Below are 26657 nucleotides of genomic sequence, written 5' to 3' on the forward strand. Positions count from 1 at the left end.
GTGTGTGTGTGTGTGTGTGTGTGTGTGTGTGTGTGTCTATATAAACATAAATCTATACATTCTATCCTATATTGTCAGTTTAATGGTAATTTAATAGAAACCAAGAATTAACAGAAGGCAGCATAGCAGACATGGATACATGCCTGACTGTTTCACAGGCCTGTATCCAGGACTAAAGAAAAGTCAGCTCAGTTGCACCAAAATACCTCCAAAGGATAAAACAGGTGCTGTGAAGCCAGTTAAATGTTAGAAATAATATCAACACTTCACGCAAAGTCCAGCCCCCTAAGAGTAGGCAAACAATGAAAGAGATAGGGGGATACTGCCCAAGATGAAATACAGAGAATCCATAAATACATCAAGAAGATGGGCACCAGGGACGAACTGCCAAGAGAGTGCCTCAGGCAGCAAAAACCAGAGAATGATGAGGATGAAGATGATGTATTGTAAAAGACCAAGCCCATTCATTGGATCTATCATTGGCGTAATAGAGGAACTGGTTGACCTCAAGAAATCCTACCAGGAACTTCAAAAGTCCAGCCTGAAGGACATCATGGAGTTTCTGATCAGGACAGCGAGAGAAAAAGCCCTAAGCAGAAGGGTCTCACTTTGCAGGCTGTGCAAATGGGGTCATGAGACCATTTACACAGTGCAGCAATGTAAAGGATGTGAGTCAGGACAGCGTACTCGGAAAATGGAGTCGCACTGTGACATACCTACAAAAGAACAACCAAGGTTTCAGAGCTGGTGGCGAGCCAACCAGATATGGTGATGGTTGACAAGGAGCAAAAGACAGCAGTTGTGATTGATATGGCAATACCAGCTGACTGTAATGTCAGGATGAAGGAGCATGAGAAAATATGAAAGGTGTCACTGCCTAAAGGGACAAGTTAAACAGATATGGAAGGTGAAGATGAAAGTGGTCCCAGTCTTAATAGGAACATTAAGGCCTGTGACCTCCAAACCTGGTTCTAGCATATTCAGGTTACGGCTCAGTCTGACTCCACTCCTAAAATTGGACATACATCCCAGATCTCTGGTAGAGGTCTTAAGTTTGAGGAAGACCATAAATACTGCTAAGCTACAATTATTGCCTATTATTGTGGAGGTCCACCATATACCACCAGAGCAGCTCTTATCCATCAGGGCATGGACAGAGAATGCCTGGAGGTGTCCTGTGGTTTGTGGTAGCGGATGCTTTGGGTCCTCTGTATGGCCGAATCTGGCTTTTTGAGCCACATCTTTCCCATTTTAAATTGGATTGGGATCTGGGGAGTTGAGGCCAGGTCAGCACCTTGGGCTTTGTGTTGTGTTCCTCAAGCAGTTTCTGAGCACTTTTTGTGATGTAGTGGTGTTTTTTTGGCTGCAGCCATCAGGAAGTGCTTGTTTCTGTCAATGTGAGTGCCTCATTGAGACTTTATAGTTGCATCCAATGTAATACAAACGTAGTTAAATGTAGTTATATCTACATGTGATTGTTTTACCCTCAGAACACCTTAATGCACGGGTGCCGAACTCCAGGCCTCAAGGGCCGGTGTCCTGCAGCTTTTAGATGTGTCCTTGATCCAACACAGCTGATTTAAATGGCTAAATGTCCTCCTCAACATGTCTTGAAGTTCTCCAGAGGCCTGGTAATGAACTGATCACTTGATTCAGGTGTGTTGACCCAGGGTGATATCTAAAACCTGCAGGACACCGGCCCTCGAGGCCTGGAGTTCGACACCCCTGCCTTAATGTTTCAGAAATTTTGAGAAGAGACTTTTTTATGCTGTTCCCTTTTTGTATAAGTCAGCCTTCAACTATTTTGAGAGGAAAATGGCAGCAATGATAATAAAGTGACATCTTCAGACATGGAAGGAGAATGTAGCTCTAAATGATCTGCCAGGGGCTATTTGCCTCATTAGCCTCAGTGATAGCTCTAAAAACTAAATTGGCTTCAATTTTGACTTGTAATACTTCCTTCTTTTTTTTTCTCTTTAAATCGAGGTAAGGCATCTAAGCAAAAGAGGCTCTTACATTCTCTGTTTTATGTTTCTTCAGGGTAACTTATGTGGCAGAGGTTTACACTACGCATTCACCTTCCCAGAAGAAAAAGTCTCTACTTCAAAAGTGGCTTTAGTATGACTCTTTGGGCTTCCAGGATTACAGTGTGGAGAAACGATGTGATCGCAATGCTCTTTTTGAAAATATATGAGCCCGGAAATTGAATTTTAAATAGTCCTAATATTAGCTACAATACTGGAATCTGACTCCATAATTGTGCTTGAGAGCTGATGAGATGGAATTTAGGATAAAAATAAAACTCTCTCCATGGTAGCAATTTGAAACTTTTACTGTAGGAAAGAGACCCAAACACTGCAGAACCCTTTTTTTAAACAACCGAGACATAAATCAAATGGCCTCTCTCCCACCTTCATCTCTGGTAGCAGGTGCTCTCATATTAGATGCTGTCCTGGGGAGAGAGAAAAAACACTATAGCAAGAAAATGAAATAGCTCATAAGGTAAGAATAGGCCTCTACTTACAATATAATGAAAATATAATACAATATAATGGTGAGGTAAAATAGTTCCAAAGCAGTTTAATTAGTCAAATCAATTAAACATAAGTCACAGTTGGAATCTTAACATTAAAGTGTTACACAAACATCATGTGCATACTTGCTTATTTAAACTGTATATGCTATGTGTTTGTCGTATACTGTTTGCACATTTTTATCTGCACTTTTGTGAAACTATTATTTGAATATTGGACTCTGGCTAAAGGAGCTGTCAAAGTGATATCATGAAACGTATTAAAAATCAATCATGACAGTCATCAATAATGCACACATGTTAAATGCTGGAATTTTACTCATTTTTAGTCATAATGATTTGCTGTCGAATAAAAGGCAATAACTCTCCAGTTAAAAGGCAGCAGAATTAGAAGATTTGTGCAATGCTGTGAAAAACTACCCATGATTCAGTAGCTTGTAGAGCCACCTTTAGCAACAATAACTTCTTTACCAGTCTCTCCCATCATTGTGGTTAAGTTTTGACACATTTTACAATTTTGCTTCACTTCAGTGAGGTTTAGCTGTTGGAGACATGGCCTCACATTTGACTGTAGAATACTTTGGTATACAGAGGAGTGCATGGTCAACTCAATGACTGCAAGGTCTCGAGGTCCTGTGGCTGCAAAACAAGCCCAAATCATCACACCTCCACCACCGTGTTTGATAGTTGGTATGAGGTGTTGTATACGGTGCTGTTCATTATGGCCAAACATCTCCACTTTGCTCTCATCTATCCAAAGAATGTTGTTCCAGAAGTCTTGTGCGTTCTTCACCTTCCTAACAAGCCACACTTGTTCAGTCTTTTTTTAACTGTACTGTCATGAAGTTTAACATTTAACATGATAACTGAGGATTGTAGAGTTTGAGATATAGCTCTTGGGTTTTTTGTAGTTTCTGTGCAGCCTTACTTTTGGGTGAATTCGCTGAGACTTCCACAGCTGGGAATTGTGTTAAGACATCAGAATGCTACAGTCAGAACTTTGGCTTTACAGATCAGCCATGATCGGTTAATCAGGATTATTTGATTAGCAGTACCCGGCTGCTACTTACCCTCTAAAGTTCTATGGAAGCTGTAAGGTTGTAGTTAGTTAGACTTAGACTTAGTTAGACTTAAACAGAGAGGAATTTACTAATGCAAATTTGGTGCAGGAAATAGGGAATTTTCCAGGTGCCCATCTACTCTATTTGAAACTATACACTATATACACTATACACAACTATATGTGGTGTTTGTGCAGTACTGTAGCATTATATTATATAGCAGGTAAATATATTTTAGTCCTGGGAAATACTCTGCGTACTACACTATACTCTATCTGCTTTGGGACTGAGAGATCAATCAATCAATACAGTCTTGCTGGCTTAGTTTATAAAATCTATCAGTCAAGAGCAAAATAGCTTAACGTTTAAGAAGTTAGGTTGCACTGTAATCTGAGATTTATGCAGGGCAAATACTCAGGTGTATGCTGTAGCTTTCAGACGTATTTCCATCATTGAAGCTTTCAAGCTGGGCTAGCAGAGTGCCCATGTGTCAAGTCTTTGTTCTTAACTAAGCTGTAGCTGACTGCCTGCTGTCCATTCATATCTTCTTACCTAATTTATGTCTAAGTGGTTTAAAGCCATTTTACCTATAACTCAAAGCAGTTTTTCTAAATTGATAATCAGTTATGAAAAAAGTGCGCTACATCTGTTACATCAGTCTGTCCTGAATTTAAGTAGAGATTGAAATTGGATTCATTTTTTTTCAAGGTTATCACGACGCAATATTGACTCACCTCTGTGAAAACCTTGGGGCCAGTAAAACAGAAAAAAAACTAAAATAATTATCTCCCAAAGTAGTCAGCATGTCAATTTTCTTTATTTTTTCTGTTCGGATGAGGCAGATATTATTTGAAAGTCTTGCTTATATTAGTTTCTTTCTCTTTCTATTATGTATTATTTGATTAATTATTTCATTTGTGACTGTCAGCAATTGTAATTTTGCAGTCTCTGGAAAAAGTCAAAGTAATGATTCCCTGTTCCTTTCTGTCTCTCTTGATTACTCACTTAGACAATGATACGACTGTTATTTTGGCTAAAATAAGAAATGGCACATATTACATATTCTGAACAACATTGTTTGTCTTCATATTTTGCTTGCAGGGAGCCAGAGTTTTGTTTTAATGTCTTAAAGTGCTCTTGAGAACTAGTTCTTTGGGCAATCCTAGTTTTTCAAGTTTTTCTTTGGACATTGGCTGTTTTTTCCCCTCATTTTCAGTCCAGTCCATTTTTTATTGTTTGTTTAGACATTTAATAGATAATAATTACCTATTAATCATTAAAGCATATGAAAGGCTGCTGACTTATGGGATTAAAAGACAAGTTAACAAGATAAGATAACTTGTTATTGCACAGTCATACTGTGCACCTGTGGAAACAACAACAAACGAATTTTTCAAAAATATTTTGCATTTCTTTAGTTGCATCTATGAAAAATTCTAAAGGTAACACAGTTTTACAGACATACAGTAACAGGATGATTCCCAAAGAGCTGTTAGTTAAATGCTTGACACATCATGGCATGCATGGTGTGCAGTTTGTCCTTAAAATGTTTGAGGAACTTGAATAAGTGGAAGCAAAAGAAGAAGCAGCTGGACTAAAAAAGAAACAATCTACAGCAAACAAACGATATCTGACAGTCATAGCCCTGAGAAACAGGAAATATAAATCCACCAAAGACTTGACATTACTTTATAAATGCCATCTGTCAAACATGGTGGAGGCTCTGTCGTGGTTTAGGGCTGCATTTCAGCCAGGATTGCTGGAGATCTCATTGAAATTAATAGAATTATTAGTGCAGAAAAGTACCGTCACATATTGAGAAACCTAAGATAACATCGGGAAAGAATCTGACTGGCAAGAGCTTCTTTCTTTGACATGACAATAACCTCAAACACACTGCCAGTGCAGTAAAAGCATAACTGGATAGAAAAACACACAATGGAGCACTATCAGTCATGGGCTGGCATCCCAAGAGCCCGGACCTCAACATTATTGAAGCAGTGTGGGATCATCTTGACAAAGAATGGAACAAAAGGCGGCTGACATCCAGAGAAAAGATTTGAGAGAAAGCTACGAGAAAGCTTGAGTTCAGGCAGTGTTGAATAATAAAATTGGTCACACCAAGTATTGACTTTCAATCTCGTTACAATTTTACAAACTCCTATTTGCATTTTTCTGTGCACGCGCGTCTCAGTAAACCACAGCATCTATGTCTCGTTTTTCTAACAAAATATGAAGAAAAGAGGGAATGCTCAAGACTTTGCACTGTCCTGTGTGATGACAAAATATTGTGAATTTTAAAATATTATCAACAACATTAGGATGACTCAAGTAAATAAAGCTATCTAGAGCATAACCTGTTACACAACTGCAGAAACACATTCTATTTACTGTGACCTAAGGTTGCTGTATGCTATCAAGATGAATAGTGTTGGTTTCCCTTAAAGTTTGCTAATAAACAATTAGCCACACCACTTTATATTGCCGAATCACCTTTGACTCCTGGCATGCCAGCAGAGTGTACACAGTGTTACCTGTAGCTAGTGTTGATGTTGCTGTGTTGCAGTGTCACCTCTAGTGAACTCCACCCACACCGTCACATAGCAGTCTAGTGGGAGAAGTGCTTAATTGCTGTCTTTCTCTCCCTTCACTTTCGCTCTTCTCTGGATCTCAGTGGACTGAGGAATAAATATGCTCACCTTTTTTCCTGCGTATCCCCAGTGAGAACTAGTTGAGGGATTGTCTCGGAACGCTAATTAACATTTGATTGTTAAAGGTTGTTTCCAGTTTCTAACAATGTTGCTTTTTTCATACTTTTGATGTTTGTTATGAATATGCTCACCGACTTAACTGACACAACAATGTCGAAATATACGAAAAAGTCTGGTGTAATCCAGCATTTCCTGGTGGTGCACGGGTGTCAGACCTCATTTTAGTCCAAGTATTTTTTTCCTACTGTTAAAAAAAGTTCAATTAGATAAAACACATATTTTTGAGGCATCTGGAAGAAAAAACAAAGCTAGTGAAGCCCTATTAGCTTAATTGTTCCCCTTCAATCATTTAGCAAAAATGACATGGAAAATAAGGCGCATATTTAACAGAACACAATTTACAGTGGCACTTAAAGTTCTCCATTTAGGTTACACAGGTAGTTTGTAAACATTTCAGTGTTTTCTAAATAATTCCAAGCATATATATTATTATTGAATTTCTTTAAAACTCTTTCTGTGAAATATAGAGACCGGTCGGCGACCTTCCGGAAACCACTGGTTGCTAGCTAGAAATGTGTACTCCCCAAGCACTTGGTGAGTGGTTGCCAGAGGTTGCTCCGTGAAAGAGGTATTTGGTGCTGCACCAAATACCTCCCACCTGGACGGACAGTAGTTGATTAATGGTTGCAAATCGGCTCCTTCCTTGCAAACTACAGCTAGCTGCGGAAATCTGCTGGTAACCATAGTAGCCATAGGCAGGTTTTTGGTGTACCCATCGTGCAAACAACCTGACACTCAATAATGCACTTAGTCATGTCCCTAACAATAGAACCGGCAAGTTTAAAGTAGTTTGAATAACCAGTTGTCCAGATGAACAGACAATCACATACAAAGGTTCACTAATTTATTAGTGTGATGGTTGGAATATCTTAATTCGTCCACCATTAAGACTAATCTTTGTGATTGTGTGTTATATGTAAATTGAGTTAAACTGGGGAGAATTTCAATACAGAACTAGTTTTTCTTTATGAAATCAACAGATTTATGAGTGAACTGAGCCTGCTGAGCCTGCATGAAATAAAGCCTGAGGGGCTAAGTGGTTGCATCTAAGATATTTATTCTGTAAATGTGTACCTTCAGGCCCTAGAACACCTGCCAAAGTTTGACACAGTGTTACCAACTTATTGTGGCTAGTGCCAGAGCTGCATTGGAACAAGGTCGTAGATCGAGCGGTGGGCGTTGGAGTTCAGGCCCTTAATGGGAGGATCAGTCTTGTCGTTTCTGATTTTCTGCTTCTAATCATTTTCAAAGATTTATTTAGTCACCTATCGTGTTCTCCCTTTGCTTCTCTCTTTCTTTTGCATCCTCCACTCAGAGTCTCCCGTGTTGCACGTCATCATCTGTCATATTCGAGGCCTGTGCAGTTGGTGATTCATATGCAGAGCGTCACCACCAGCACACTTTGATTCCCTCCTACTCTCTTTTGCGCACTTTTATTCTTTTTATCCTTCTGTCTTGCCCTTCCCTCTGTCTTTGTTCTCCTGGCTCCTTCTTAGTCTTATATTTCCAGCACTGTCAGTCTCTTCTCCTCAAAGCCTTTGTCACTGCCCATCCATCTCACGAATACTTCCTCCTTCATGTCACACTGTGCTCATTTGCTTAGGATAGCCAGAGACAGTTTGTGTAAATGTGCCTCTTCGACCTTTCTGCTATGTCCCATTTATATAACATGGGAAAATGTGAAGTGTCTGTCTTGCAGACAGGCAGCTAATCAACCTGCAGCACAGTCTGCTCGGCATTTCTAATCTCTAATCAATTTTTTTTTTTACCCAGCGACACATTTTCTGCGTTGCTATGCCTGCTTTGTTTTCTTGCAGGCTGCCACATGGAGAAGAGCATCCAAGGTCAAATCACAGTGTCCTCACACACAAATAGCCTGGCCGTATTTTTATTTCTTTTGGCACAGTGATGGCGTGTCAGCAAAAGTGTACAGGGATAGATGGCTTTGCCTTGAGGGTAAGAGAGGGAGAAAAGAGGTACGGACATAGAGGGGTACTCCCTTCTGGGACTCATTTGATAGCGTTTTCATTTCGTACTTTTCCACCGCCACCCCCTTCTTTGTGCTCACTGTGCTTCTGTCTATCAGGTGCCATCTGTTTCAGAGTTCAGATGAGGATGTTTGTTGTTGCTGAAACACCTGCTTTGCAAACTTAATGAATCTCCTGGCTTGTATAAGGAACAATGAAGCCAATGTCGAGAGGGAATTCAAATTTATTAATTATTATTTTATTTAGCATGGGAAGCTACTTGGCACATATCACATTGTCCTATTTGGCAATCAGTTTTGCTTTTATCGGATCATGATAGAAACCAGTTACATGAGGTCCTCATTGAACTTAATTCAGTTGTAGGTCTCCTGCTGACTTTTCATGTGACTTCGGAGCTGAATATTCTGGGTGTAGATTCTGGGAAGCAGAGTCTACACCCATACTAGATACAACTTTGGGATAATCACATGCTAATGTTTAATATGAGCGTGCAAACAAAGCATTCAGCTACAGCACTTATGACAACTATGTAAATAAAAATTTAATAAATTAGTCCACAACTCTTTTAAACATATTTCTTTAATTTTAAAATGTAAAGTGGCAACATATTTAATGTTGCATTTGTGATTTTTAAATATATTGTGATAATAACAATGCTATTGACCCATTACAGGGTTCTGTATACACAGCAGGAAAGAGTGGATCAAGAAGACGTCCGAATAAACAATCAGTGGTTAAAGTTAGAATGTCAAATACTGATTGGTTAATAGTGAAAGTCAAGATGTGGGTTTTGAACAGCACAAAGAAATACTTTGTGTTGGTCATACATAGTCATGGGGGAAAAAATATATAGACCTTTGTTAGAGCAGCCGGGTGCTGATAATCATTCCACTTGCTTGATTATTAGTGTGACCATAAGAGCAGATGATTTAGCAGTTTGCTTGTTCTCCCTTAAAACAACAAAGCTACATCTGAACAAACCACGAGACGTGGAACAATGTCGTTCGGAGAGATAAAACCAAAGTGGAGATGTCCAGCCGAAAACCAAACCACGGCACAAACACCTCATATTGACTGTAAAGCATGATGGTGGAGGTGTGATGATTTGGGTGGTTTTGCAGCTGCAGGACTTGAGCTTCTTACAGTCTGCAATGCAATAATAAGTATTGTAGCGTCAGATATGAGGTCGTGTGTCCCATAGTTCAAGCTTGGCCCAGACTGGATCATGCAGCAGAGCAGTGATCCCAAGCAAAGAAGCCATTAGAAGGAATTGAACATTAATTATTGATCTGCAGAACTCAATTATGCTATTTGGTGGTTAGATGCTGATGGCCCATCACAGCAGAATGAAATCCCAGAAGTGATAGGAATTAGAGCAGGACTGTCTAGACCCTGATGGTATTAAGGGATCACATGGAGGCTTTGGTGGAGGTGGGTTGGACAAAAGAGTCTGCAAGGAAGAATGAAAGACAAACAGTGGGATTTAAAGGATGCAGAGTGAAGGTCTGATTGGTTTAAAGGAGGCGAGCAGAAAGATGATTGGGCTACAATCGGCCGTGAGTCCTGCAGCGTGAATAGACTAGCAGCTAAATACCTGGAAAGCAGACAGTTTTTATTATTCTGCGTAAGAAAGGTGCCAATGAATGAAATGCACTCTAGGCATTATTGTTGAATGTCATTATTTTGCATCCTAGCTTACAAAGGTGAGCTAGGAAGCTACATAAGGCTAAATCGAGGTTAACATTTTCATCAAAGTTTGTGTTGTAACTCTTAAGGATTAAATTAATTTCAAACTCAATCACAAAACATTGTTTCCTTCACTAAGTCTGACCTCTTGTTGACTCACTCTTGATCCTGCTGTGCATATAGACCCTTATAAATAAATCTCATTTAATGTAAAGCTTGAGTGTTGTGTGCTTCCCTTTATGCAGAGGTCCCTGTGTCAGCCAAGAAATAAAAAATGAGGCAATATTTTGCAACACAAAGTATTATCACCACTGCATGAATGCACCATAAATGTACCAAATTCCATTGCAGTCAATCCAAGAGTTGTTGAGACATTTGGGGCTGCATTTCTTGCCGACATCATAGTAATGCTGCAGATGCTCGTTATTTTTTCTCCTTATGTTTGAGCAGTGAAATACAGGGCAGACATGAAAGGATGAATGACTAAATAAAAGTCTCAAAAATGAGCCGTATTTAATTCAATCCGCAAGCAAGTGTAAATAAGAGCAAATGAACTCGACAGCCAATCACTTACCTCTTTTCTGCCCCGCTGTCTCTGATGTTCATCGTTTTCATTTCTTTCATCTTCCTATTCTCGCACACGGTTCTTCGTCGCCCTTACACTTCCCAGCCCCCGTTTATTTTTTTTTTTTACACCATAGCCATTTTCGTTCCCTCCACCCTCCCTCACTCATTGTCTCTCCTCTTGTTTCGACTGTGGGCATCCTCTCATAACAGCCACTGTAATAGTTCGGATGTCAAGGAAGCAAACCAGGCCGGCTTTTCTCCTGTAAGTTTCACCATGATTGTCTTTGATCAGTTTGTTAGTAGATTAGTGATGATAGTGGCATCTTTTGTCACTGGGGGGAGCCATTGAGCCAGGACAGACTAGACAAGATAGCTTTGATTTAGTTGACTTCTAGAGTATTGACTATAACTTGCTTTAAATTCTGCTTGCGTCAGCTATGGGAATTATTTTGTCAAGTTTTTCAGAGTAACCATAACTTTGAAATATCGTTATGTAACTGTAATTCTTTTGTTGCATCCAGAGAGGTTTAGTCTCCACCAGCTACTGGAGTACATGCTAAATGTTCAACTAAACTTGGCACAAAAGTTTGGTCAATGGTTTCTTTGTTTTAACAACACTTCTTGGCAATAAATGTTATACGGTTGGAAGACCTGTTTATTTCCCCTTGAATGGTGCCACATAAGGAAAATGCATTTGTGGGTTGAGCAGCAGGGTTGAGTATGTTGGCTGCGCCCATGAACAACTTACCAAATTAGATATATGCACCCCCAAGGGCTTCATCAGGGTAACTGTCCACTGAGGTGGGCCCCCGAGAATTGCATTCCCTATGGGACTTTGTTTAATTTCACACTGCAAGTGAGTATGCTAATGCCAGCATATTAGCTAGCTGGCAGTATGTACAGCAGCAGCTATGTACAGCTATGTAAGTGAGATAACACCGGGTTCAGAGTTCTGTACTTTTTGTGTGCGGTTTCAGCAAAACAATTTAACTGGAAATGGACGTGTGGCTAATGGCACTGACTTTGTGCTCTTTTAAAATAACATCTCACTATTTTCTCTACATTGCTAAATATACAATGTTATATACGGTAACAGTGTGCTGGGTTTTTGTTGTTTGTCTGAAGTTGGACTGATGGCAGCTTATAGTTGAAATGTTTTTGTCCATTGTTAGTAGACACTGTGAAGTATATTATAAAAAGAGCACCTGTACTGTCTTTTATACAAGGATACAAGGACTTACTAACCTTTGACAGATGCTTCCTAGGGGTACACTACAGCTCCTGCTGCTGCTCCTGATAACCTCCAAAAACCTGACTTACAGATAATTTGTGCTGATATTACCATCATCAACAAAAGATATTCTTTGGTTGCTGTGGTCTTTTACTGTTTTATAATCTTTGTTCATCTTCATCTATCCCACGTAGTTCACAGAAAATGCTGCCATTTGTTTTTTTCCTTTGATAAGTCAAAATAAACCCTTAATAAACCTGGACTTTACTAGAAAACCTCTAGATCTTTAGAGCTATTTTTTGCATAAAATGTAACATCGTCCAGAGTGCTTTCAAAATGTCCTTGCTAATTTCTTTTGTATATATGGTGGTTGCCGGTGTTGCACCAATATCTTTGCTTATGCCATGATAGTACATCACTCAAAGGTTCCTTTTGTCCTAAGGAGTATTTGCCCTGATGTAGAATGGTCCTGAGAACTGTGATGGTTACCAACTTGAACTTTTATCTGGGACCAGCTAAAATCTACAGTTTAGTGAGTACGTTTTGGTTTTCATTTTGTCTCTGCAGGTATACTTATACCCTGTGCCCATTCAATCAAGTTACACAAAAGAGCACGGCAGGAGTAGAGGTCTCATTAGGGTAAGTACCTCAATCACTGTTTCTTTTGTGCACACAGTTAAAATCCCAATCACTGACCAGCCGGGGTATGTCTGGGATCAGGTGGGGAAAAAATTAAAGACAGTTTATAGAACGACATCTTTCCAAAGCGCTTAGCAGTACTCTGAGTACTGTGGCCTGAGATTCTATAGCAGAGCATAGTCAATATTTTAATATGAAGCCACAAAGCACTTCTAGTACAATTCACATACATTTTCCCTCCCCTGGGCTTTCATCATGCACTAAAAGCCAAGAAGGGCATTTTGTCTTATTTATACCAATTAGATAAATTCAGTGACAGCATTGTTCATTTCACGATTCGACCTGAAACAAATCCCACCCCTGCACTCCCCAGAAAGCTCTTTAATCATTGTTACAGTGCTCATATGAAGTTACCCTAAGACCAATATTTGCACTATTGATTCTTTTTTATTGTTATTCAATCTCTGTTAGCTTCGTATGACCTTTAATCAGTCACTAACAGATCTTTATTATATTTTTAATACTTTTTGATCAATGACAAAACGGAGCAGCTTTCATAGACTGGTGGGGTTATATTTCCTCAGCCTCCAAGGGTTTCAATTTCATCAAAAGGTTTACATTCTGGTCTTTTACCTTACCCTTGGGGAATGTCTTTGTCAACTGTTGGACACAGGTGTGCATCAAGAAGGCCGTGTGCTATGAAAGAAGCCACTCAGTCCCCACTGAAATGCACCTTTAATTGTCATAAACGTTTTTATTTTGATTCTTTGGAGATCTATCTGCTGTTAAGCAGTATATACCAGTGAAATATCTACTGCTTGATTGTATTTTTATCTTGCGTGTGACTTTAAACGCTGGCTGTTATTCAGTCATTAGTTTCGCTTCGGCGACCACATCACCTCACCTTTCTCTTCACCGTAACATCTCTGTCAAAAACAAGAAGAAAAAAGAAAGCATACATCAAACGGATGGTTTTTTCCTGTTTATTTACTTACTTTTTCTTCTCTTATGAATTTTTGATTTGAGGTGATAATTATGGGATGTCGCCTCACTGTCCTTTTCCACTCTCTCATTAGCCTTGGCTGTCCGTCACCTGACACTTTTATAGGCTGCAATTATGGAAAACCTATTCCATCCACACTGACACCTATGCAAAAAGCTTTTATGATCCACGTCAGCTCCTTCCCTAAGAGGAAGACCGAGTTGCGCTGGTGTTTTTTTCCACTCAGCGGCCACACAGACTAACAACTTGTTTTGCGGACGGATAATAAAAAGGTCTAAAATGGCCGTGGAAAATTTGCGACACGGAGTCAAAACATTTTGTCTGCTTTGAGATGCGATGCCATTAGGGCCCAACTTGAAGTAAGACTCGAGATAATTTAACTGCAATTATTCTTCCGTGCAGATACAGTGGGGGTTTTTTTCCCTTTCAGGTGGAAAATTAATTGGAATCTAAAGCAGAGCTGTTTTCTTCTTCTTCTTTTCTTTTTTTCCACCATCAACTCCCACACTATGCTCACTTTTGGAGCGTAAAGTGCAATGCTTCACCATGTTTTTAGCGCAGGAAAGAGGAAGAACAGAATGCTAACTGTGAGTAATGTGACCCCAGCGCTTCTGCCTGCCTGTCACTCATCATGGTATGGAAGGGCAGAAGGACTAAACGAAATCAATGGTCAAACACGCCAAAATCTCTGCCAAACAGGACTCGAGGGACAGATTTCAAATGTATATTTATTTATTTTTTCCCCACATTCCAGCGTTTTTTCACACTGATGACTAAGACTAAACACAATGTTGGATTTTTCCATAGAAGTCAGAGAAAAATAATAATGCTAGCTTAATATAAGTTGTTATCACATGTACCTCATTGGTATTTTCTGGGTGTAGGCGGGCTGTGCGGCTCTATATGATGTACTATACTGTTTCCAGAGTGCGTGTAGTGAAGGTGGACTGCTTTCAGCTGAGGCAAGGGGGAGGGGAGGCACATGAATCATAGCTCGCATGGTGGGTATAAAGTTCATTTTTTTATCCAGACAGACCATCAGTCAGGCCTTGCAGGATGTGGCCGGGCCTCCTGATATCAATCTGCATGGAGGCCTCCTCTTTCTCCCCAGAGGGGGTGAGGAGGGAGAGGGGAGTGCTTTGATTTAAACGGCAGCATTTATCACACCTGCTCCAGCATCCTAAAGGACAACCATGTGAGACAGAGAAGAGGTGGCGGTGGTGTCAGAGAAACAGCGTTACCATGCGCGGCCTCCCACTGGAAGCGTGGCTGCCCTGGCGATGACATTGCTAATACTCGCTCGTACGATTTTCTGACTAATTTGGATTAGTCGTGTTACGTTTCCGCGGCATTAAATTGATGGCGCCGCTGCCGAATTTCGATTACGGCTCACGGCCTGCACAGTTTGCGAAGTGTGTCACGGCTCATAAAAGTTGAAATTGTACCCTGAGCCTTAACCTTCCTTCATGCTTGGTTTTGCAGCATAGCTTGGCGTTAGACCATTAACTACACAAATGTTTGCGAGGAACAATAAATCAACCTGGCAACGCTTTCTTTTGCAGCTGCTCGCTCTTATATTGTGGCCACACACTGCCAAAGATTTCATAAGGCACAGCAGTCACTCTGTGCTTCCAATTATCTGTAAACGCAGATATTATACAACACATATTCACCTCTTGAATTCCAATCTCTCTGTTTTCCATTTAGCTTTCCTGCCTTTCGGCCTCGGCGTCACAAGCGCTTCCTGAAATGGCTATTGTAACACTAACATCAGCCATGATAATGATAATAGAATAGGAGAAAATGCTTGCATTGCTACAAACACTATCCCAACGTGACAGCGTCGTCCATCTTCATAATGTCCCCGCGGTACCCACCCCCGCCCTCCTCCTCAAAGGGCAGACATGCTAGGTACATTGACAAGACACCAAATGCAGAGCTGCTAAATGCTTCTGGAAAAGTCCAAACAGAGACGCACGCGGGCAGATCTCTTGCTACCTCTGTGCTTATGTGAGGTATTGCAAGCACTGCCGTTACAATTTGTTTGATGGAGAAACACCACATGCAGAGAATTAATACTGTGTTAACAAACAGAACATTGATCATATTGTCACCAGCATGTCACATTAATTTCCAAAAAGCCAATGTGGTATTGAGATCACTCCTTACAACGTGGGAGGAAATTTGGACCGTTCTTCCTTAGAGAACTGCTTCAGTTTAGCCATATTCTTAGTGTGTCTGGTGTGAATGGCTGGATGTCTGGGCTCTGACTGGACCGCTCCAAAACACAGATTTTCTTTGTTGAAAATAATTGTGTGCTAGAGTTGCTTTAATGTTTAAGGTTATTGTCCTGCTGTGTCATCCAGTTAGTGCTGACCCAAGGCCCCAGTCGCACGGGTCACGGGGGAAAATTGCGTATTCCCCAACCAGTTGGCGAGTAGTTGCTGGATAGTGAAATCGATTGCAAAGCGGGTTCTGCACCAAAAATCTCTTAGTGATTGCTGTGGTCACTAGCAGATTGCAGAAGTCATCTATACTGAGCAAAGAAGATGTGCAAGCAGTCTGAGACACTCTCACTCACAGGCTCTAGGCCTGTGTCACTGAGGCCTAACTAAACCAGGTAGTTTAGTTTTCCCTCAGTGATGAGCTATTTGGTGCCTCAGGTGGTCAGCAGGTTATCTACCTATATGAAGGTCGGTGGATTGATCCATGTGTCGAGGTATCCGTGGGCAAGATACCGAACCCTGAGTGGACTGAGTACGTTTATCTGAGTGCGTTTGTTAGATAGCAGATCAAATAATGTGTGTGACTGGGTGAATCAGACTCGTAGTAGAATGTGCTTTGAGCGCTCAAATTGAGTAGAAAGGCGCTAAATAAGTTCATTTACCATTTTTAAGTCGGTCTGCCCCACTGCTCCAGGCGGCTGCCCCTCCCTGGTTCTACCGGAGGTTTCTTCCTGTTAAAAGCGAGTTTTTCCTTCCCACTGTCACCTAGTGCTTCCTTATAAGGGGTCATCTCATTGTTGAGCTTCTGTCTCTCTATGATTACAGTATAAAGTGACACGAGGCGATTTTTGTTGTTATTTGACGATATAAAAATTTAAATGGATTGAACAGAATTGATTGTGTTGGGAAACTAGCAGCTTCTTTTGTTGTTTTCTAATTTCATGCTGCTGATAAAACTGGAATCAGGACCAAAGATTCCTTCAAGCTTTAACCTTTTACTGCATTAAACATATTTAACTTTTAATAGAATTTCCACAAAGTGCTTTGTCAACATTTAAGCAGTTAGCCTTATGTTTAAACCCCCCTGTTTTTCTTTATATCCACAACAGTTACAGAAAACCCATCTCTGGAAGGTATGCTGTCATCACAATGTCAGGCTGTAATAAATCAGAAATATTTATGAAGGTGCCTTTAAACTCGCACTAGGCTAACCACACGGAAACAGATTGAGCTGTAGTGATACCAACAAACACAAACTAATTTCTTAACATTAAACAATTTGCGCCAAATGCAATAAAAGATTCTAAACAATGTAAAAAAAACCACAAATCCTAGTAAAGATTTGAAACGTGTGGCCACACAAAACCAAAAGAGGAAGAAAATGCATTAAGGGAGTGACGGTGTCTTATTAATAAAGATGCGTTTTCCTGCAGACAGAGGAGGATGGGATGATTTAAATGTATCTGCGAAGGAGGACGGGATCAGTCGAGGGGTCATCCAATGAGTTTTTGTTTTGGGACTCCGGGGAAATCAGGTGGCCACGCAGTCAGGGTCATGGGGGCCAGCGTATGTTGCCCCGCAAAGTTCAAGGAGCTGGGCCTTCTATTGTGCCGGGGTCAGACCGCTCTACACTCATCATCATTGAAAGCACACGAGGAGGGAGGAAACAAAAAAGCATTGCAGGGGCCGGCGAGCAGCTTGCTTGCTCACCCTTTGCCCTTGGAAACACGCTGTGTTTGACAGTCCAAGCTTGGAATGCGCCCAACATCCAAAGCTGAAAACAGGATAGACAAAACAAGAATAATAATAACTCCTAGACACGCTGCTGGGCGACTATAAGCAGACAAGCCATAAAAGAACAGTGGAAGACTACAAAGGGAAGATTTACACCACACCTATGACTCAGGCTCACACTTTCAAAATAGAGAAATGTAATAAGGAAAGGTTATAAATGTTGCACTATATGAATATTATGATTGAAGCCGATGCATGTGCTGTAGAGGTAGGCGCAGATTGTGCTAGTGTGCTATCGAGTCAAGGGAGAAAAAGAAAGAGTATTGTGAAACGGGGGGAAGAGAAAAAAAAAGGCTATTAGTGTTGTCAGTTACTCCTGCTGGTTCATATCGCTCAGTATTCAAACCCACAGGTCTCCCTTGAACTGCTTTATTGAACAGTAGATTTTCAAACAGAAAACAGTGGAGAAGTGAGGTAGCCTAGCAACATTGAAACCACAGTGAATGACTGTGTATGCCCACTGCGAAGGAGCCAGGCAGTTGAAATGACAGCGCAGAGCAACCCCAGAGAGAGTGGGATGTGCTGGCCACCGTGAAAAATACAAATAGGGTGGCTGCTTGTGCCGGTATGCGGCAGACGTACGTATGCCGCTTCCAGAGTGGCGTTTTCTCGGGCTAGCGTTTTCTCACACCTGTGGCTAGGCTCACTTACGTGACCCCATGTTGACCACACGACCACACAAAAGATCACCAGAACGTTATGGAGGAAAATCTTCCCAGATACTGACAAAAAAAATGCAGCTATTCAAATGCCTTCAGGCACTAGTTTGAGCAAATTTATTAGCACAAACCTAAGAAAGGAGAGGCCACTCTTTTCATACGACCATGGTAATATGAAACATGCTCAGTGGATCGATAAGAGTCGGTTCTTCATGAATACAGCTGAAAAGCGCCACGTCTTTTTAGAAGCATTAAAAAGGAATGAGGTCCTGATGGAAAACATATCGCTCCGTTCTCATTTTTAGATTGATTACTATTCACTCGTAGTTTTCTGCAGCGCTGCACACGCATAAACAGGAGAAAAGCACCGTCGCTAATTATCTCGATAGGTGGCCATTTCATTGCACGGCAATCATGAGGGAGTTTTAAGATTATTACTGTAAAACCACTTGAGCACTAGCAGATTACAAATGAGCACAAAGCAACTGAACATCGACCCGAGACAGGAGCGATGCACATTGTCGTCTCCCGACGAAATAACCTTACTTGGATTGGTGGCTACGAATGAAAATATGATCTAATAATGTGTCATTTTCAGGGGGCTATTAGCTGATGTTTTGGAAAGTTTTTTTTTTATTTTTAAAGATTTCACAAATCTGTGTAACGTGTTCGTGAGAAATGTTAGGATTCAGAATTTTAGTGACTCTAGTTGAATTTTTAACGTTACCTCCAACAAAAAGGCTGCAGAGGAGCAGCATGCACATAGACATAACCTACATCCTCCACATCTATAATAACCACACACATCCTCATGGCCACGCAAAGCCAGAACCATGAAATATTAGACAGAAAAGTCTAATTTTTTGAAACTTGTCTTTATTCAACCAACTGAAAATGTGTATTTAAAAATAATCATTTCTACTACATTTACTGCTTTATTGTACTCTTTATTTACATTTTATGTGGGGGAAAAAAAATCACACTGATGATGTAGAGGTCTCAACGCTCACAAAAACTCATCTAGCAAATATGATACACTTGACGTTAATGGGTTTAAGATGTTGTTTATATGTTTAACACACTCAATATTCACTCTCTTTCCCACTGCCACGGCCCCTCAGCTCACCCATGTCCTTGTTCTGTTGAACTGGTGACATTTAACTGGCTAGGTCTCATGGGAATTTTTAAGCCTCCACCTAGACATACTCTCTCTCTCTGTATGTATATATGGAGGACAACAAAAATGAATCAACATTATTATAAATGCAGCAGTTTCACAGCTCCAGCCCTTTGGCAGTACTGAACCCAGTGTAAACTGTAAAGGCTGCTTTCCCCAAGATTAAATTTTGTATAATTTGCATTGTTACAAATTGTGTTGCTTACATCAACAGTTTAATTTTGGGAGGCAGTGGGTGGGCTAGATCAATAGGATATCCGTACAGCACAAACACACATTGTCGCCACAGACTAATAAACACAAATAACTCTTATAAAAACGGCCTTTCAGCCGCTTTGCTTCGTTCAAGTCGCGGATTCCCTCTTAAATTTTGGCTCGATATAGACTTGGCATTATGCATAAAACGATATTTTCTGACTAATGTTATGGCATAGTGTTTAGTCCTTCAACACCCACCGTGCTGCTGCAGGTGGTTCGCTTATATGCGAGCAAATATAACTTGTTTATTGTTAGAACTTAGCGGCATTACAATGTCTCCGTACGCTCGACATCGCACCTGGGTTACATTTACAGCAGGCCGATCCTTTTGAAGAACTCTCACCTTTTTCTAGAGCTAATATTATTTTCCCCTTTTTTAAAATTATTTGCAAAGTTTCTTGTTGCATGCGAGTTCAGCGTTAATGCATAATAGTCGACCCGTCACGTGGAAAGTAGGCGCGCTGCATTTCCACGCGTGGCAAAAAGACTAATGACTGTTTGTTGCTCCGCTCTTCTATATTTTTATGCGCTCACTTAATGAGTGCAGGGATGCTCCCTTTCATGTGTTCATATCAAAGCCAATCCCTTAATTGTTTTGATAGGCAGTTGTGGGGGAGAGAGAGAGAGCGGGTAAGAAAAAAAAAAAAGTATTTATTTTAATTATTTATTTGTTTCATCTTATCTAAGCCATAATGATTTAACCTACAGAGCAGCGACAGTTCCACTGGAACAAGTGCATAATTATACATTTAAGTGTTCTACTTAATGTGCTCGTTTTCAAGCTGTCAAGGTCATTCGCTGGAGTGCCATTAGTGAGGAGAGGGGCCCTCTTTACCTGGAAACATGGCAGCCCGCAGGATCATACAATAGTACACTAGTGCAGCCCACTCTGACAGCCAGGCAGATACAGGAATTCATTTATATAACACCCTCACTGATATAAGAAATGAAAGACCTATATATAAATATATATATCTGTTCCTAATGTTTTTATGATATATGGTCCCTGCACTTAACAGCCCACGCGCTATCAAGAGGTAATGACTCTTGTGTGTCTGAGGAGAGGGTTAAAGTGATGGGGAGTGGGGAGCTGACACTGTGAACCCCCGATGGCCTTTCTGCTGGGTAGTCATGGCAACATCTAGCCCAGTCGTTAATGAGGCACAAGTGAGCTGTTAACAGAATACTGATTTGGGTTCGACATCAGCCCTGATTCATATCTGTCAGGAGGTGTTGATGAAATATGCACCCCGACTCCGCTTCATAACCGCGCATAAAATGGCCTCGGCGTGCCGTCTGTGCGGCGAATGCAAAACGCAACTCGCCGCGCCTGTCGTGTTTTACAATTCCACAGCGATGACGTGGGTCAGCGCGCTCCACCTTAGGAGAAGTGTGCGGCAGAACAAAGAAGCGTGTCTTCACGTAGCCCGCGTGCTGAAGGTGAGTTCATTCGTACGCCGTTACGCGTAACGATGCATCTCAGTCCGGTTCTGAAAACTTGCATCGCAAATATGCTTGAAAAAAGGCAATATGTCTTCTTTGTGTGTCAGTCATGTGAAACAAATGGAAAGCAAAGCCCTGACTGAGCATGTGCCCTTCACATGTTCCTTTGCTTATGAATTATTTATTAAGGTGCTGGGCACCGTGGGTGGTCGGAGGGTGAGAGGAGTGTCAGTGACTGGCACAGTAATGACAGTGCATGGGCTCATCTCAGAAGGCTGCTCTCTGATTGGTGACCTGACATGAGGAAGTAAAGGTTATAGCAATGCCTGCTGCTGCTTCTGCTGCTTTGCTACGAGATGAAACCTTTTCTTTTTTCCCCTCTTTTCCATTTTATGGCGCCGTTTCGCAAAATCCAAATTAAACCACCAGCGTCCAAATTACTCTCTCTACCTGCCGGTGCCCTGGCCCCTCTCATGCTGTAAATGATTACGGCATTAACTGCATAGTGAGGGGACTAACGTGCTGCTCCAGACCCCGTGTTAAAGCAGCAAAAAGCATAGCTGTGAGGTATAATTCATTTGCTGCGGCAGCTAATGAGTGGATGCTACAGTGGGAAGGTGACAGTAATAAGCGCAGACATTACACCATCTTAACATAGGTACTGTATTTCATTAGTACTGCAGGTGGTGAGGAGCCGGTTGTTGAAGAAGTTTTTATGAGTAATTTGACGCTGAGCTGGCATATCTGATGTGACAGTTCCTGTCACTTCATGGCTGCAAATGAATAGAGCGCTTCTGAAGGAGCGGGCTTGATGTCGATGCTCTCTGTAACAGAAACTGATGGGAGTCGCCTCTGAAGCCGTTTATCTGTCGGTAAATTGGCGTGACGGTTGTGTTTTAATTCGACTGTTTCTTGTTGCCAGACACGCTTGCAGTGAGATGTAATTGCTACCTGATTGTTTAATGTCTCTGCTGCGTTTTTGTAGCTTGTCCTTTGAGTAAATCTAAAAGTAAACACGTCCTTTTTTGGGTGTCTTTGTGTTCACTTTGTTTTTAATGAACTACAATCTTTCACTAACCTCGACTAAGCCCAGTGAGAACCTAAAATAGCCGCGAATATTTGTGGTTTCAAGCACGTGGTCATTAAATACTCTTCATTCTGAAACACTGCAGATTCAATCAAGACTTTCTCGTTCTGTCGGTAGTGAAAATCATCATGTTTAATCACGGCGCTCACATGAAAGCCATTTGTAGAAGAGAGGATTGCATTTTGAAGAATACCAGTATGAGTTTTTTATTGAAAACTCATACTTATTTTGTCTTAAGAGAAAAAAAGTGATTGAACTTCCACTTATCAAAGTAAAGTCTAAACTGGAGAGTCTAACGAGAGATTTAACCGACTGTTGAATTTGGTTTTAGTCATTTGCTGGAAACTTGCACTATGTGCCCTTTAACTGTTATAACCAACGGTATATAAGCATGCGTCCTTTGTATGACTGTGTGGGTTCTCCCCGAGTACTTCCTCCCACAGTCCAAAGACATGCACTTAGTGGGGTGAGGTTAATTGGAAACACTAAATTGCCCATAGGTATGAATGGGGGAGTGAATGTGAGTGCGATTGGTTGTCTCCGTCTATATGTTAGCCCTGCGACCTGTCCAAGTGTACCCTGATTCTCGCCGTAAGACAGCTGGGATAGGCTCCAGCGACCCTCGCAACCCTGAAAAGGATAAGCGGAAGCGAATGGATGGATGGACAAAAACAGAATTCTAAAAGTCTCTATTTAGTATGACCGCACCTTCACACAACTTCTTGTTGTTGTTTCTGCCTTTTCTTCGGTTCTCTGTCAAGATGATCCTACACTGCCTTAATAATGATGTAACATGTTATGATTAAAGTTTCACGTATGTCCCGATAGAGAAGGAGGGTTACTTTCTTTTTCATTTAACTGTATGTGAAGCATGTTTAATGAATGCATATACTCTATGCAGGTAGTTTGGTTTTAATGCATTGGTTGAAGCTTCGTGTCACTGACTTCAGCTTTCTAATGTCTACATAGATACAAAGAAACCTCTGTAGGCAAAAATAGTTGAGGAAAGATTCTAAAAGAGGCCACCGTGGTCTTCTTTTCCTGATGGTCCTCTCCAGTGAAGGCCTGGGGTCTCACACACTGACATGCCCATTAAGGCATGCAAAAATACACTTCTGGCCCAGATTCTCCCCCCGCTCGGTATCTGCAGGGTGTTTCAGCACCAGAGTAGAGTTGTCCAAAATGATAATTGCTTCTGAAAGGCTGATTTGTGGCTGTATCAGAGGGGGTAACTCTCCTGTCATTGTTGAGCGAGATTAGCCGTGGATCTTCGGGATTTATCACTCGAGGCATACGGATTAGCACTGCGATGAAGTTTAAAACAGAATCGCTGGCGACCACATCATTTTTGAGAAATAAGAGGAGCTTATATCAGCTCAAGTCATTATCAGAAGAAGAAAAGGGGCCTAATCAGCTCTTTTAATGCTAATTACTCTTCATGAGGATTAGATTATATATATTAAAACAAAAACAAAAAAACCAAACTGCTCTGACAGCTATAAAGTATTGTTTCAAATTCCTGGATAATCAACAACATATTGTAGTCCCACCCCCATCGTTTCTAATATATACATATAAACACACACAGCAGGCCTGTTTGTGGGCACTGGATTAAATGAAATCACAACTCCACCTGCTTTTCAGTATATCAATAGATATCACACCTTAGTGGAGACCAAATTAAATGAAATTGGCTCCCTAATGTGCACGGGTAAGAGGCATGTCTGGATTCTCCGAGGCTTACCATCTCACCAGCAATGCAAACTAGATGTATGGATAATAGTTTTAGCTGGCCGGATACGCTGCTATTACAGGTTTATCTTTGATGGAAGGTGCCTTTTATAGCATTAAGAGAGGCCAGACAAAGAAAGGATTGTAACGCAGATATCTGGAAATAAGATTGTGGACGTTTTAAGCCTGAAAAAGAGCATGGCTTCAATATCTTCCATCATTAATCATTAAAAAGGAAGTCTGGGTTTGTGGACCCTCGTTTCCTGTGGTTGGAAATGGATTTCTACCCTCCGCTGGCAGCGCTAATCTATTTACATACTCAAAATATGTTCATCCACGCTATTCTTCTAAAACCAGAAAAAGACGTCTGGTTTTTTTGTTTGTTTCTCGTCGCTGTTTGAATAGTAATGTTTGGAATCTCTGTAGCTCTGTTCAAACAGGTGCAGTAGATCAGCCAACAAGAAAATACATATAGTAAAGCAGATCATTTAAGGAGACTGACCCTGCTGCTACAAGTGTGAGCGAGCATGATTTGTGTCATGGCTGCAGCTTAAAGCCAAACTGTGACAAATTGGATGAGAAAATGAAGTTGTCACTGAGCCAGAGGGGTCAATTTGCACATTTGGGTTCAGCTATATTGTCTGTCACGGGGTCAGAGTAACATATAGTAATGTTTATGCACCCTGGTGTCTTGAAATTAAGCTTTTTTCCACAGGTGTGAACACCTGGCAGTCCACTAGTCTGTTGATAAGTGTGGAATGGCTTTATAAAACGGCCTGCCAATACCGACTGCGAGTAGGTATTATTACGGGGAATGATCTGTCAATAAGATTCCATCTCCCGACTGGAACACTGGATTGTGTTGGCTATATCTCAGCAATAACTCAAGCCTAATTGACGGGGGCCTATGCCGCCTCCTGGGGCACGAGAGAGCTGACAGAGTGAGAATGGAGATTAAGGAAGGAAGTGAAAGAAGGTGAGGCGAGGGAATGAGCTGTGTGTGCGTGTTAGGGGGGTTGGGGGGGCTGGAGGGGGTCGCGATGGATGAGCCGGCGCAGAAGTGATGCGCAAGGGATCGCCGGTCAACTCGCAACGAGAGCAGGAGCGCTGTCGCTTTCTCCACTTGGCATGTCTGCCGGCCCTGACAGCAATCCATTCGAGGGCCTCCTGATGCTAACAGAGTGCTAAAACCCAATCAAACAGGCTCGAAGGAGCCGGCTCCCACTTGTGTGAGCAATTCACCTTCGACTGACCCGTTCGGGCGTCTTAAATAAGCCATGCGCATCAAGGAGAGCAGAAAAGTCACACTCGGGGACCTGAAGACAGCCGTGTGTCCGTACGAGCAGGAGAGTGTTTTTGAAATCAGATCACACCATATTTTCTCTTGTCAAGGTCAAAGGTTTGTTTCTTGGAAACAACTTAAACACCCAGAATAAAGAGTCCTTTATTTGTTTACAGCCTCTCATTATGACTATAATAACAATTATTATTATTTCATGTGTGTCGTTTAAGATTTATGGTAACTTGGGTCAAAAACGAAAAAACGAACAAATTTTTGTTGTTGTTGAGCTTAAGAGCAATGCACTTTACTCAATGTCAAGCTGTCAGCGTAATATCCTACTGAGATCAATTAGGACCACCAATAAAAATATCATAATAGGTCATGAAATAAAGCAGATTAGCCTTCATAATACTAAACGCAATACTCAGAGCAACTCTTGCTATGTTAATCCCCTGCGTCAGTGCAAGCACATTGATCAAGGGCTGGGTCCTTGTGACAGGATTGGTGACAGATGCACTTGTGCAAATTAAAACAATACTTTGAATTTATAGCTTTTTGCAGCTCTTTATCTTGGCTGATTAATAGAAGACCAACAAGCCATTGGAGGGGGGAGGGGCTGCAGGTTTATTTTTCCCCATTTGCTGTGTGTTTTCCGGAAAGTGAGGCAAAGATTGATTCTATTACTCGTGCTTTGTCTTGACAGGAAAATAGTTCCTAGCTGGAACAAGAAGGCAAGAGATCAGAGCAAGACATATTTCAATAAAATCTTCAGTCAGTCATGCACCGAGACTCCCCCTCCACCCCCTCAACAGGATTACAATCTTTTTAAAAAAAATCAGTGCTTACCACCAGCGCCGCTACAGTTGACACCACCTCAAAGAAGCTGCTCGAGCTCAACAAAAGATCAGAGGAAGTTAGCCAGTAAAAACATAATGAAATGGCATCTGTCACTACTGTGTTGGATGGAGTCCACTGGCACCCTGGTTTGCTTTGGTTTTCATAACTCCCCTTGAAATGTTTGGTGAGAATGTAATTAGCTAGCACTGGGCAGGCACAGCCTCGTTCGAGATAGGCTTCTCTGTTTTCCTCTTCTCCTTCCCTCCTGCACACAGTATTAATTCTGACAAAACGGTAATTAATATTTCCCCTCCATTGTTGAACAGGAGAGGGGACGTGATTGTCGGTGCCAGCAACCAAACAAGGGCACTGCCAGGCTGCCCATCTTGCCAGCTTTTTATTTTCGCTGAGAGAAAGTGTTTTTCAATAAGCCAACTGAGTGGTGTTCACAAAAAAGGAAAAAAGTTGTGTTTTTTTTGGCGGAGTTGGTCCTGGTTAACTCTTAAAAAACCAGTTTTAAGACACACATGCACAAACTTAAAGGTGCATTAAGTCGGGTTTTTTTTTTAGGTTATTTAATAGAAAAAATAATATTATATTCAAATATACATTGATTAGGGTTTAATTAATCGATGTGTTCTCAAAAACATCTATTAAAAATACATACAAGTGGGCGCTCTTTTGA

General features: G+C 41.2%; 1 protein-coding gene across 2 annotated transcripts in view; it reads left to right on the forward strand.

Moving 5' to 3' along the window:
• Window positions 1-26657, forward strand: part of LOC102197824 (glucosidase 2 subunit beta-like) — a 161475-nt gene that overhangs the window by 127758 nt on the left and 7060 nt on the right. For both annotated transcript variants that reach the window (XM_005750377.2, XM_005750379.1), the window contains exon 13: window positions 12405-12476. In XM_005750377.2, the coding sequence (XP_005750434.1) occupies window positions 12405-12476 (72 nt within the window). The remainder of the gene's footprint in view (window positions 1-12404; window positions 12477-26657) is intronic.

Source organism: Pundamilia nyererei, unplaced genomic scaffold (assembly GCF_000239375.1).
Source record: "Pundamilia nyererei isolate P.nyererei 1_Seehausen unplaced genomic scaffold, PunNye1.0 scaffold00271, whole genome shotgun sequence".
NCBI lineage: Eukaryota > Metazoa > Chordata > Actinopteri > Cichliformes > Cichlidae > Pundamilia > Pundamilia nyererei.